The sequence below is a fragment of the Mirounga leonina genome, unplaced genomic scaffold (assembly GCF_011800145.1).
Source record: "Mirounga leonina isolate KUSES-001 unplaced genomic scaffold, KU_Mleo_1.0 Mir_153, whole genome shotgun sequence".
Taxonomy (NCBI): Eukaryota; Metazoa; Chordata; class Mammalia; order Carnivora; family Phocidae; genus Mirounga; species Mirounga leonina.
The window spans coordinates 1,985,383-1,998,459 of NW_023270387.1; the positions used below are offsets into that span (position 1 = coordinate 1,985,383).

Consider the following 13,077-nt stretch of genomic DNA (forward strand, 5'->3'; position numbering starts at 1 on the left):
CTTGAGTGCATGCTATGGTCGATTTCATTATTGTTCATATTGTTCCACTTACTTCATTATTTGCCATATGACTTTCTCGGAGTCCCTCTAGAGTCAATCCCTTCAATTTTCCTGTCCTATTGATGCTGGGTTTGGGAATAAGATTCGATGGAGACAACAGAGTGCAGGAAGAAGAGCTGATGTACTAATTCTGAGCCTAGACTTTAGGACTCATCCTATGTTTCTATTCAACCCTTCTGTGCTTCTACAATGGCCACAGAAGCACATGTTCTGGGTAGCCGGTTAGAACAAAGAGGAGAGACACACGGAGCAGATGCAGATCCAACCAAATGCAGCAGGCTACACCACACAAGCCTGGTTTAGGTCTATCAACCTCCATCTGGCCCCAGACACATGAGCGAGAGTAAGTAACTCTTGCTTTAAGACACTTAGTTTGGGGATGGTTGTTACACAGCTTATTCTTCAAATAATTAACTAATACAGGTATGCAGGGAATCTTACAAGAGTCAAGGTGAGGCGGGCTGCTGAGAGGGATAATGTCTGCGCAGCTATACTCACACCCTGGCTCCAGGCATGGTGGACGAGGTATCCGTAACCAGGTCTATGAGCAGTGCAAGGACAAAGTGCAGAGAGTCCCAGCTAGGGATCTGATACATGGGCAAGACCATCCTTCCTTATTTTCTTCCCCAGTTAGTGTAGTGAAAAACAAAAACAGAATGTAATACACAAACACCAGAAATTTGTTAGTGAAAGAGGAATGTTTCAAACTGGGATAGAACAGATTTAACCATTTACGAAAGAGGAGGAATTTCATGCCGAACAGAGAGTGCATGCTGGCTGGCATGAATAACACTGCACTCTTCAGTTTGTCTTCTTCAAATAGTCAGGCCACAGTCAAAGTAGAGTTCTCACTCCACAGTGTGGACCCAACTGATTTGCTACTCTTCTCTGTGTCTTCCTGTCGAGTTCTGACTTCATGGATCCCATCAGGATAGTGTTTGAGACTGGATATTTGGACTCAACATCTCAGAGACACAGCTGTAATTTAATTGATGCACTAGAATAATGTTTTCATGATTACTGTTTAGAGTGTGACATTACACTAACACATACTTTCTACAGCACAAAGAACGACTCTTACCCCTCCTACTTCCTAGGTCGACTTCAAAATAAGTCTCTCCAGTTCCAGTTCCAACCACACAATGAGGAAGGAGAAAAATCTGACCTTAAAATTTACAACAATAAAAGTGAAACAGTATTTTATCCTGGTCTCTGTTTTTACAGGGCCAAAAGGCAAAATACAGTGTGTACAGCTGAACCTTAACAAACAGTTAAATTTAGGCATGTACACACACACACACACACACACTAAGTACACAGGACTGTTGTTTTGTTAAAGTTCCCTGGATGCTATTTGGGTAATAACTACATAAAAATGCAAAAACGGTTTTTTTATTTTTTTATTTTTTCAAAGGTCCATTGCTTTGTACCTCCAGTTGGTCAGAAGTGAAAACTATGGAACAACTGTAGCCTGCAGTAACAACACACACACATAAACCTTTGATTTAACAACAGAGCCAAGCTCCAGGGCAGCTCACTTAATAACGTGACTGCAGCCATTTTGGGGGGCTCCCCAGGGCGAAATGTTCCACTTTGTATAGCTTTGTATACAATCAAAAATCTGCCGCAAGTATGACCTTGAATATCTTCTGGAATAAGGTATAATCAAATAACCAGGATCTCTAGGAAATAACAGCTGCAAGATGAGCAACAAAAATATGTCTTCTGAGCAGTGTTTTATTTACATCTTTCTGAAATGCAAACTTCTTTGCTCCAATGCATTTCAGATAGAATGTCTGCCATTCTTTTTTTTTTCTTTTTCAGGAAGCTCTTGGTCTCAAAAGATTCAAGCTTCCTTTTGCAATTAAAGCAGAGTTTCTTTCATCTCACTCAATTCACCGAAGACAGACTCATATAATCATTCTAGAAATGCCCCTACCTACCGAGCGACATTTAAGAAGGGTTGATTTTGAGTACAAGGGAAAAAAAGATGGTACTGACTCTTCTTTTATCAATAGTTCTTGCTTTTTCATGAAAAAAGGATGCTTTTGATCCATTTTTAGTAATTTAGGATTTCTTAGAAATTCTTTGCAATTTCTCCTTACGTCTAGTCTTAATATCATGTAAAGACAATCCACTGTTCAGAAATGTCACCTATGTTTTCCATGAGACAAATTATGTAGCCACAGAATAAAGGTTAAGTAAATGTGGCCTGGAGATTTGCTACACAGATGCTCACCATTTCTCTTCCAACAAGAAGCTAGTAGGATAGCCACTGGGAACTCTCAAGTGGAATTTCACAGGTTAGCAAAAATGCCTATTACAACTTTCACATTTGCTGCAGACATTCTCTTATAGACTATTTCCCTGTTACATCTAAAAGTCAAATTCACAGTGAAATTCCCACAACCTGTATCTCTAACATCAGCCAGATTTTAATATGCAAACATCGCTAACCTAAGGAAAAAAGGTGCACAAAGCTGGGACCCTTTGGCTGGTGTTAATATGATCTCAAAGGTGTCTTCAACATCTTTGCTTTTGACCAACTCTTAAAAACTTAAACATATGACATATTAACTAAGGCTATGAGGGAAAACATATCACATATGAGTGAAGAGGGGCTTTCCTTTCGGACCCTAGTGAACAAAAAGGTCTCACAAGACACAGAATTTGGCATTTAGTGTCAAGAAGTAGCTTTCACCTTGGGCTATAAGTTTGGATGATAAACGTAGGTGAATCAAAAGGATTAAAATCTCCAAGTATATGCCTAAGAATACATTTCCACATGGCGATATCATACGAAGAAAAATGGAACACAAGGACTTTTCATGCTGCTATTCTATTCATATTTCACATGTTGAACAAATTGGCCACAGAATACAATTTTTTTTCAAAGAACGACAATAAGTCGACTGAACTGCATACAAATAACTGATACTAAAGTCAGTGTCTAACGTTTTGCTAATATTGTCAAAAAATGAGAGATACACAGAAGGCTCCTGTCAAAAAACGTGCATACAAATTACCAATTTGCACATATAAGTGTCAAATCTGTACCATCGCTACTGAAGAGCTGATCTCAAGAAGTTGTGGGCAGAATGTAGAACACATCCTTTACTGAGGATCGTAACGTGATTGATGCTTTAAAATAAGCCCCAAATCAATGCCAGGTGGATTTCTCAGGAGCCAACAGGATGTCGACATTGAGAGCCTTCTTTAAGACATACAGAAATGGATGCACAGCCCTAAAAGTTTCAAAGTAGGGAATTGAACCTTGGAATATCCAAAGTCCATGCCTTAAGACTTACGTCAAGCCGTCTTCCAGATACATTTTATTACATGTTGTAATTACCAAATACATAAAACTGTGAGATTTACTGACAGGGCACTTCGGAATCTGAATGAGCCAATTCAGAGCAACAGTTGAGAACACTGTTATAGAACGTGTAGAATTAATAAAAGCTACACTCACGTTGAACCCTGGGCCAGGTGCCAAGATTTTGACTGGATGGTGTGAAGTAGAAGTCCATTATCTTTTTGTAAAATCGACATGAATTATTTGAGACTCCAGAAGAAATCATTTGAGAAAAAATACCCATAACACAATAATAAATATGGTACTCCCCTTCCTCCAAATTCATTTAGGGTCTCTCTTCAGGTGCTGACACTGAGACCCAGAGGAGGGTGCAGGAGTCCTTATTTGGGAGCTCATTCCAGGGAGCACCGGTGAGAACGTGGCTAAACTGAGATAAAGCAAGAAGATCTAGCACATTATTGCCATGAGAACCTACAGTTCAACCCCTCTGAGGAACCACAGAGAACATTCTTGAGAAGCACCCCACAGAAAGATGGAGAAGCGGGGTGCTCATCCCCTGACTCTCATCTTTCGCTGCTTATGAGTTGTTTCTGTACTTCCAGGCTGAGGAGCACTGAGCAAGCTCCCCAGGTGCGGAGAAACCAAGACAGACGGGCGCTGAAAATGGGAAGACGACAGCACGTACAGGAACACAAACGCAGGCTCAGGGAGAAGCAGTGGGGTCAGCAATGGTGTCTGCTCCCCAAGCACAAGCATCCCAGAATCCCAGCTGCGTTTATGCAGCAGAGCTGTAAGGACTGGAGCCCAGCCACTGGGAAGCAGAGGGGAAGTCTTTCTGAATCTTTCTTCTTTGCCCCTTTTCTCTTGGAGCGAACCTTTCACTGCCCATCAGGTCCTACGTGGACTCTCCACAGAGGCCCTCGATGTCCTGTGCATTCCTGCCCCATATGCCGTACCCTGGTGGGGGGGGGAGGGTGTACTCCTGTGGGCCCTCCCACCACCGAGCTGGCTCCCCACTCCGTGCCTGAGGCTGTCCCACTCTGCTCTCGACGTGCACCCCATGAACACGACTGCGTTAGGAAAGGCCTCGGCCATAAATGCCCCATTCCACGTGAGCTTCTGGGCAGTGCTGCTCAGGGCCAGGCTTCCTTTGGACTCCCGCCCTCCTAGTGTGACCCTAACCTATTCCATCCTGAAAGGAAACTGCCCTCGGCCATAGAGTCAGGGCATCAGAGACTGAGTTGTCTCCTAATAGGATCAAAAGTGACCGCTGAATCGCAGACCTGCACCTCTGAAACATATACTACAGTATATGTTAAAAAATGAAGAAGGAGAAGGAGAAGGAGAAGGAGAAGGAGAAGAAGAAGAAAAAGAAGAAGAAGAAGAAGAAGAGAAGAAGAAGAAAAGAAGAAGATAGCAGGAGGGGAAGAATGAAGGGGGGGGAATCAGAGGGGGAGACGAACCATGAGAGACGATGGACTCTGAAAAACAAACAGGGTTCTAGAGGGGAGGGGGGTGGGAGGATGGGTTAGCCTGGTGGTGGGTATTGAGGAGCATGGAGCACTGGGTGTTATGCACAAACAATGAATCATGGAACACTACATCAAAAACTAATGATGTAATGTATGGTGATTAACATAATAAAAAAAATAAATGTAAGCCCCCCCCCCCCCCAAAGTGATGTTCTAACACCTCTAGATCCATTAGTGAGGGTGGGAAAAGAACAGAAATTCTATTTGTATTTACTGTAACTGATCCATTTAAAAATAGTTTATTTTTTTAAGATTTATTTATTTATTTTGGAGGGGAGGGGCAGAGGGCAAGAGAGAGAATCTCGAGCAGACTCCCTGCTGAGCTTGGTCTCAGGACCCTGAGATCGTGACCTGAGGCAAAATCAAGAGTCGACGTTTAACCAACGGAACCATCCAGATACCCCATTAAAAAATAGTTTATAAACATTGAGAGTGTGAGCAAACTTTTTTTTTTTTAAAGTAATGAGGTGCACCATCAACAAGGTTTAAAGGTCCTGCTAGGAGGGATATCAGATCTGTTGTCCAGTAGCCACAGGACAATGACCTCTGTCAACATGCCAGGTCTTCAAGGGAACTTTTAAATGGCTGCTCTCGATTGTGCCAAGAAGTCCCCCAGGTTTGCAACCTCGGGCCTGACAGTTAGGCTGGCCGTCCAAATGACTCTGGGTATCCACTTTGAGGGTTTGATTTCCTCAGTTCCGTAATGTGTTTTTTGTTTTTTCTTTTAAAAGGCCTTTGAGGAAGGTGACCTATGGAGTGAGGCCCTCTCACTGTCCCATCTAATACGTAACTATCCACAAGATGGATTCTAAATCATAATTTACGGGAAAGATACTTATATTCATGGCATCCACCTCAACCGTTTGGTTGCATTCAAGTATTACTAACTTGATTTACTCTGTAATACTTTTTCACTCTTAATTAGGGTGAATGGATTGTCTTTACACTATGTTCTGTCTGCTTCATAATCCTATAAGCACCTTAGGAGCACAGGCCTCGTTGTTTTCTTTCTTTAACCTACAAGAACACCTCGCAGACTGTGATGGTTAAAAATGACACTGAATAAACTGTTGACATAATGTCCTATGAACGCATTTGCTTGGTCAACCCTTGAAGCCTACTTCCTGGTTTTGAAACAGATTTGGCAATCAGGTCTTGCTACTATTTTGGGCAGCTCAGAGCGCAAGGCTGAAGTGAGCAAGACACAACAGCATCCAATTCAAGTCAAGAAGCAGTTAAAATTAATCGACATATTTCCTTCAGGATTTATAAATTCCATCCTCTCTTCTTACTTCTCCAGGTTGCTAATTACTGTTTCTACTCATACGGGGAAACAATAATGGACTTTGGTAGAGTGTTGTTCTATTTACAAGACAAATTCAAATTATCCATTAAGTCCACATGGAAATCCTATGGAAAACAGATTATTGTCATCATCCCCATTTTACAAAAGAGGATAATGAAGCTCAGAGAATTTAATGCTTTGTCCAAGGGCATTCAGATAATAAGTGACAAATTCAGGGAACTTAAACCCTATTTTTATGACTTCAAAGCAACAACAGGCTTTCTATCTCACTAGTCTGTGTATCTTAGCCAGTTCGTGTGTGTGCATGTGCATGCGAGAGAGAGAGAGAGAGAGACTGTTCTTCCAGAATTGTAGTTATAAACACTGTTGTTTCATGTAAGGATAGAATAACATATTTTGATTAAATTTTTGATACTAGTTTCTGAAGATGCCTGTGTTTGGTTGACCTTCTTTTTAGTCACAGAGGCAGAATGAGTCAATAGTTTCAAGGAACAGAACACACAGCTTTCTTTTTAAGAAGTGATTCACTGAGAGCCTATTTTATTAAAAGTATAGCATGATTTACTCCCCCTCCAATTAAGGTTTCTTGTATCTAGGATCGTCCTAGTTATTTTAGATGAAAAATTCCATACCATAAAGAATGGTCTCACCTAGGACTATGAAAGAGAAGGTCGAGTGACCTGAGGTCAACTGCTGGAAGGCGTCCCTCACATCCATCCCAACCACACAAATCGCATCTCCTGCATGAAGTGGTCATTGGTTTTCTTTGTGGTTGTTGCTGTTTGTTATTAGGTTGGTCTGCTGCAAATTCAAGAGCTGATGATCCGGTTTGCTCTAAACTTCTATAAAGAAATAGTCTGGGAGCCCAACTTTAATATCAGAAACGATGACTACAGCAGGACTCCACATTTCTATTTTAATTGAATGCCAGTTTATTTCATGTTGCACAAGCAGTAATTTATGAGTTATCCTTAGAACATTTGGTCCCGTGTCTCAGCCACAGGCATGAAGAGTTCAGCACAACTCTCCATTCTCGATGAAAAACACTGCATTAAGAACATAAAATAAAACCAAGACTTTGCTCAAAATTAATAGTGCCTTAAGTTGTTTGGAAGATAAATAAGGAAATGCAGAAAAATAAAAGACTCAAAAACAGTTTTGTTAGGGTTGCCTGAGACCTTTCTGTTTCATTTCATTTACAGCTTGCAGAGAAAAAAAACAATCAATGATCTATCTTCTTTCTCTTCAACATCAGAAATTGGGTCTCTGATTTTGAAAGCCAGGGAACGCAGTTACTCGGATTAGTTCTTGTGCTCTGGAGGTCTCCAGGAAGAGACACTTATGGTCTGTACATAAGCAGCACTGAAATATTTCACCAATACATGAGTAAACAAGAGCATTATCAGTCATTGAGCACATTTTACGAGCTGAGTGAAAGAGAATATTCGTAAGTGGAATGGGAATGATAATGGAGCACAACGGGCATGGGAGTCTCAGAACAGAGACACCAACACCTCCAAACCTTTCTAATAATAGGAAGGAAAATGCTCTGCACTGGATGCCATTAAGATGGTCTAAGAAAGAATCCTTGTATCTGGGCTGCTAAATTTAATTTTTCTGAGAAAAACAGAATGTGAGTTGATTTCTCTTTTATTTGCTTTTTTTAAAAATAAAGCTTTTGTTTATCAGGCTTTGTTTCTCATTTTCATGGTTGGAATACAATGAAATCCTATTGACAGATGGGCTTTAGCCATGCTAATTACCACGGCGATCAATTAACTCAGCTGCTGTTTAGAAGAGAGGAAGTTACATAAACAACAATCTGGAAATTCTCTCTTTTATAAAGGCCATTGTAGAAACATCACCTATCATGCATATAATTAATGAAATATCCGGTAGACCATGTTATCATGGTACAGGGGGCTTTTGCATTTGAGACCTTTTCACTCTATCTTTGTCCTGTCAGGAAACGAGCGGACATCCACGCTGCAAAGACGGGTGGACCCGAAGTGTCAGCTTAAATAAAGTGACCTGCCACATCACTCACTTTGGAGTGGCCAGTGGCTGGAGGCCTCACATCCTTCCTGTCTGAGAGGACCGCACGCTATTACTCACGTGTCAGGGGCGAATGTGTGTGGAGAATGTCAAAACTGGTTAATTTCAGGAAGTTGTGCATCATCTCACAGATATGTGTGTTGTCCCATCAACACTTTTAAAGTATGATATCCACTGATTATACACATTTATGCTAAAAGCAACCACAAGGACTTGTGGCTATTCCTGCGGTAGCCTCTGCCCATTTTCTAATGAAACCTCTGCCCAGGCTAGAGAGTAACATAAGCTAAGACAGACGGGCAGCGGAATGCCAACGTCTTGAAGGAATCCTTCACTCGCCATAAAGCAGGTGAAGGTGAGCTGAGGAAGAGGCCATGCAGAGTTCAGTCCGGGCACCGCACGGGGTATTCCTCGCGGAGCCAAGACCGTCCCTTCACCAGGAAGGCTCTGACCGGAAGGAAACATGGGCGGAAACTCTTGTGTGGTGTGTCTGTGTGAAAGCTGGGGACGGGAGGCTGCTGCCTCCGTTTGGTTACAGCAGCTACAAGGACAACAGTGAACAGTGAGCCGTACGTTTGTGTGAGGAGAAAGGAGTCAGTGAGTGCTGTGATCAAGGGCTGCTCCTGCAAACCCAGGCAGGTAAGAGGGCACGATGGCCAAATCCCTCCTCTGGGCCCAACGCAGCAGCGCTGGGTGCAGTGCGCCTTCTGCAGGGTCCTGACCATGCCCTGCGCGACCCCAACGGGGAGCATCCATCTCTTCTGAGCAAGCACAACGTTCGACTTACACACCTACCATGACTCTTACTAACTTCTAGTACATAAAGTAATTCAAAGTACTTGAGTCTTATCTCTCCTTGTAGGTATTTTGTTCTTTGAAAGAGGAAAATGACTCCGATTCGTCCTTCTGTCCTGGAAGCTACTAGTCCAATGACTTGCTTATAGGATGTGGCCATTAAATCTTTACTATGAGAAATTATTAACATGTTTCTGAGCTCATCTCCAGATGGCGCAAAAGCTTAACAAAGTATGTAAATAAAAACAAGTCTATAATTTTCCAAATACATATTCTTCTGGACAATTAATAGGGCCAATTCAAGACATTTCCAAAGAACAGATTTCTTCCACTGATTTCCCACCAGGAATCACTATACAGGAAGAACAAGGAGGAACAGCAGAGAAATCACAAGTAAATTAGAACTAAATAAAAAACAAATACTAACAGTGGTTTCAGACCTTAGCAGCATCCTCCTAGCAGCATTAAGAAAGGACTCATGAAGATCTAGGACGTTAGTGACACTTTGATGGGGATTCCTGTCCAATCCATAGGGCTGTGGCTATTTTCCCAGTCATTCCAACACATTTGCTTGTACATCATGATTGACGCCCTTTGTTAGGAACTTTGTAGGGCTCAAGTTTGAATAAGATATCTCACATCAAAAAAAGAAAAAAAAAAAACTAATGTAGGAAACATCCCACACAGTAATTTTATTTTTTTATTTTTTTAAGATTTTATTTATTAGAGACAGAGAGAGAGAAGTAGACTCCCCACTGAGCGGAGAGCCCGACGTGGGGCTCAATCCCAGGATGCCGAGATCATGACCTGAGCCGAAGGCAGACGCTTAACCCACTGAGCCACCCAGGTGCCCCGCACACAGTAGTTTTAATGAAATAAAAATATAATTTTAAAAATAAAAATATGATCTTTAGTAATGCTGCTAGCTTGCAAAACCCTTTGCATTGTCTTCTAGTTTGATACTTTAGTCAAACATATATCGTTCTTGGAAGATAAGGAATATGCTCAGAAATATATGTCAACCACCTGGAAAAGAAAGACACCTAGAAAATGCTCAAAAAGGAATACTTTGCTGATTGAATATTAACACCACATGAGAGGGAACCAGCTAATTTTCTCATTTTCAGGATAACACATAATTACCTAAATGTAATGAGGAATTAATGATGATATCAGTGTTAATATTCTGACAAAGAAAATTTATGTTGAAGTTATTAAAGTGTATTTGAACTTATGCACAGGTCATGCTGGTATATCTAAACTACAGTGACAGTGTCTTTGAAATGTGCTGATTACAAGTTTACTACAAAAGAGTAAACATTAAAAAATGGTTTGAATGGTTTTCCTCAATGACAGCTGAATTCAAAACATCTTAAGTCCCCATTATCATTATCATTCCTATTAGTATTTTTTTTTTTTAAAGACCTTATTTATTTTTAGAGAGCGAGCGAGAGAGAAACAGCATGAGAGGGGCGAGGGTCAGAGGGAGAAGCAGGCTCCCCGCTGAGGACCCCGGGATCATGACCCGAGCCGAAGGCAGACGCCCAACCATCTGAGCCACCCAGGCGCCCCCATTAGTATTTTTTACATGGTTATTCTCCATAGAGCAAAAATTTAAAAAATGGAAACATTCTTTTACTAAGGCACATTGGAAGTTAAGAAACAAGTAAGTATCAACCCATGAAATCATATATTTTTAAAGATTATATTTATTTATTTATTTGAGAGAGAGAGAGAGCAAGTGGAGGGGAGGGAGAGAGGGAGATGGACAAGCAGAATCCCCGCTGAGCATGGAGCCGGATGCGAGGCTTGATGCTAGGACCCCGAGATCATGACCTGAACCGAAACCAAGAGTCAGACGCTTAACCAACTGAGCCACCCAGATGCCCCCAGAAATTGTTTTTAATTTGTCTTTAATTTATTAAACTTATTTAATCTGTAAGTGTTTCTCTCACAAATTATAAGTAATCTACAAACCTTCAGTAATAAGGTGTGTGTCCTACACATCTGAGTATTTCTCATATGATTAAGACTCTGGAAGGGACTATAAAGCACAAAATCGTAGCAGCAAAGCTTCTTAAAAATAAGTAAACACACACACATGTATATCTAGACTTGGAAAGTAAAGCCAAAGCCAAAAGTTCTATAAAGCCAAAAGCTATCAAGAGATATTATTTTCAACATGCAATATATAACTTAAAATGCATCCCTTTTCATGACAAAATGTTAAAACAGTAACCTGTAAAATAAAGTGATAAATACAATGCCCCCTAAAAGTGCTCCCTGCTGGAAAATGACATCATTTTTTAATTGTACATCCAAAGTGATTGAAAACATGTCCAGACTGAGTGTGCACCTGCTTTCTCTCTCCCCACAAATGTATATTTGTGTGTGTGTGTGTCCTCTGTCCATATTCTGTCTCCTTATAATAGAGAAAAACTCAGTAGCTGAGTTGCCAGCAGATTGATATGGAATAAACTGTCAGGTCTCATGAGTTTCTTCAATTATATACTGTTTATACATTTATTTAAGAGGTTTTATCATGGTGTTTAAATCTCAAAGATGGGCAATACTAAACCTCTCCAATGGGAAACCTTCAAACATATGAATGAAAGCTTGAACTTTCATCAGAGTATTGTCAATATGCCTATTAAATAATTATCCAAAGAAATAAATGTCATTCATTTGCAACCTTGGAGGCACAATTTTTGTATTATTATAAAGCGAATGGCAGAACAGGAAGAAAATTCGTGGTTTAACCTCTACATCAGCTTTGAAAATTCTGCATCTTTCCTAAGTTGCTTTGCGAATTTCAAGTAAATATTGCCCTGTCTTAAGATTACACTTTATTTTTAAAATAATAGCAGGCACATATTTCAAGGAAGGAATCCAAATGCAGCAAGCTAATATATTTGCTTAATGTGGTTTAATTATTATACATGCTACATACTGACATTGATGCCTCTACTCCTTTTTCACAGAAAAGACATTTATTTGCCCTGCAAAGCGAGGCATGGAACTTTAAGCCGTCAGCTGACTGTACTAAGTGAAACCATCAATTATCTGGATTTTTTTTTTTTTTTTGGCTGCGTTAAGGTTTTATAAAGAGGCAAATTATAAAGGGCATTATTGTGGATTTATTCCAAAAAATAACTTCAGGGCTGTTTCCTTGGCCGGCATGAAATCAGTGTCATCTTTTCTATTTTCTGGGTATTTAGGCTGTACAATGAGAATTGATTTTCTGAGCAATAGCCCCGAGACCTTGCAGGGGTCTCACTTATCGAAGAAAGGTTCGATTATGTTCCCATACTGTACTTACCAAGGAAGAAAAAGCAAGAGAATATACTTCACAGAAACTCCTCAGGAGAAGTTATAATAGCCTCCAGTTACCTGGATTTGCACATCGAGATAATTCAGATAGCCCATTTCTCAAAAGCCTGTGCAACAGGAATTTATGGTGTGGGAACATTTTATACTTAGGAGTATTTATATATACTCCCAGTGATCCCTGAGTTTATTACATAATCAGAGTAAGTTTTTAATTGCAATTTTGAGGTAAGATAATTACCTATATGGTATCTGACTCACCCACAGTGCTGAGTCAAATGAAAGAATCATACAGTATATACGGCCCCAGAAGGCTGTGTTTAGCACTTCAGATTCCAGGCTGCTCTGCAACAGAGATTTAAGGCCTGCATGGTGGCTGGAATAGAGGACACTAAGCTCCCTGATAATCCTGAATCCTATGGGATATTCTACGGAATGATGACACTTAATTGGCCAGACCTTGAGGCTTCTTGCTTTCCACTGTGTGTTCCCAGAAAATGGTAAAATAGTAAAAGGCACATGAATGCAAAATGCCAACAAAAGAATTACAGCAAGCTAATAAAACAGACTGCAAAGCTTAATTATGTTCAGTATCAAACAACGGTAATATGAAAAAAAAAAGATGTGAGCTTCTTTTGAATGTGAACCCTGGATTCTTGCTCTGCCAAAAAAAAGGGGGGGAGGGA

The 13,077-nt window shown here is 40.5% G+C and overlaps 1 protein-coding gene across 4 annotated transcripts in view; it reads right to left on the reverse strand.

Annotated features, from left to right (window-relative positions):
- Positions 1-13,077, reverse strand: part of PDGFD (platelet derived growth factor D) — a 221,751-nt gene that overhangs the window by 93,702 nt on the left and 114,972 nt on the right. The window contains exon 1 of one of the 4 annotated variants that reach the window (XM_035008815.1): positions 6,865-7,876. The exons of 2 other annotated variants lie outside the window; for them this stretch is intronic. In XM_035008815.1, the coding sequence (XP_034864706.1) occupies positions 6,865-6,931 (67 nt within the window). In that variant the 5' untranslated portion in view covers positions 6,932-7,876. Of the gene's footprint in view, positions 1-6,864; positions 7,877-13,077 lie in introns of those variants that run through there. One more of the 4 variants, XM_035008816.1, reaches the window with a different exon arrangement.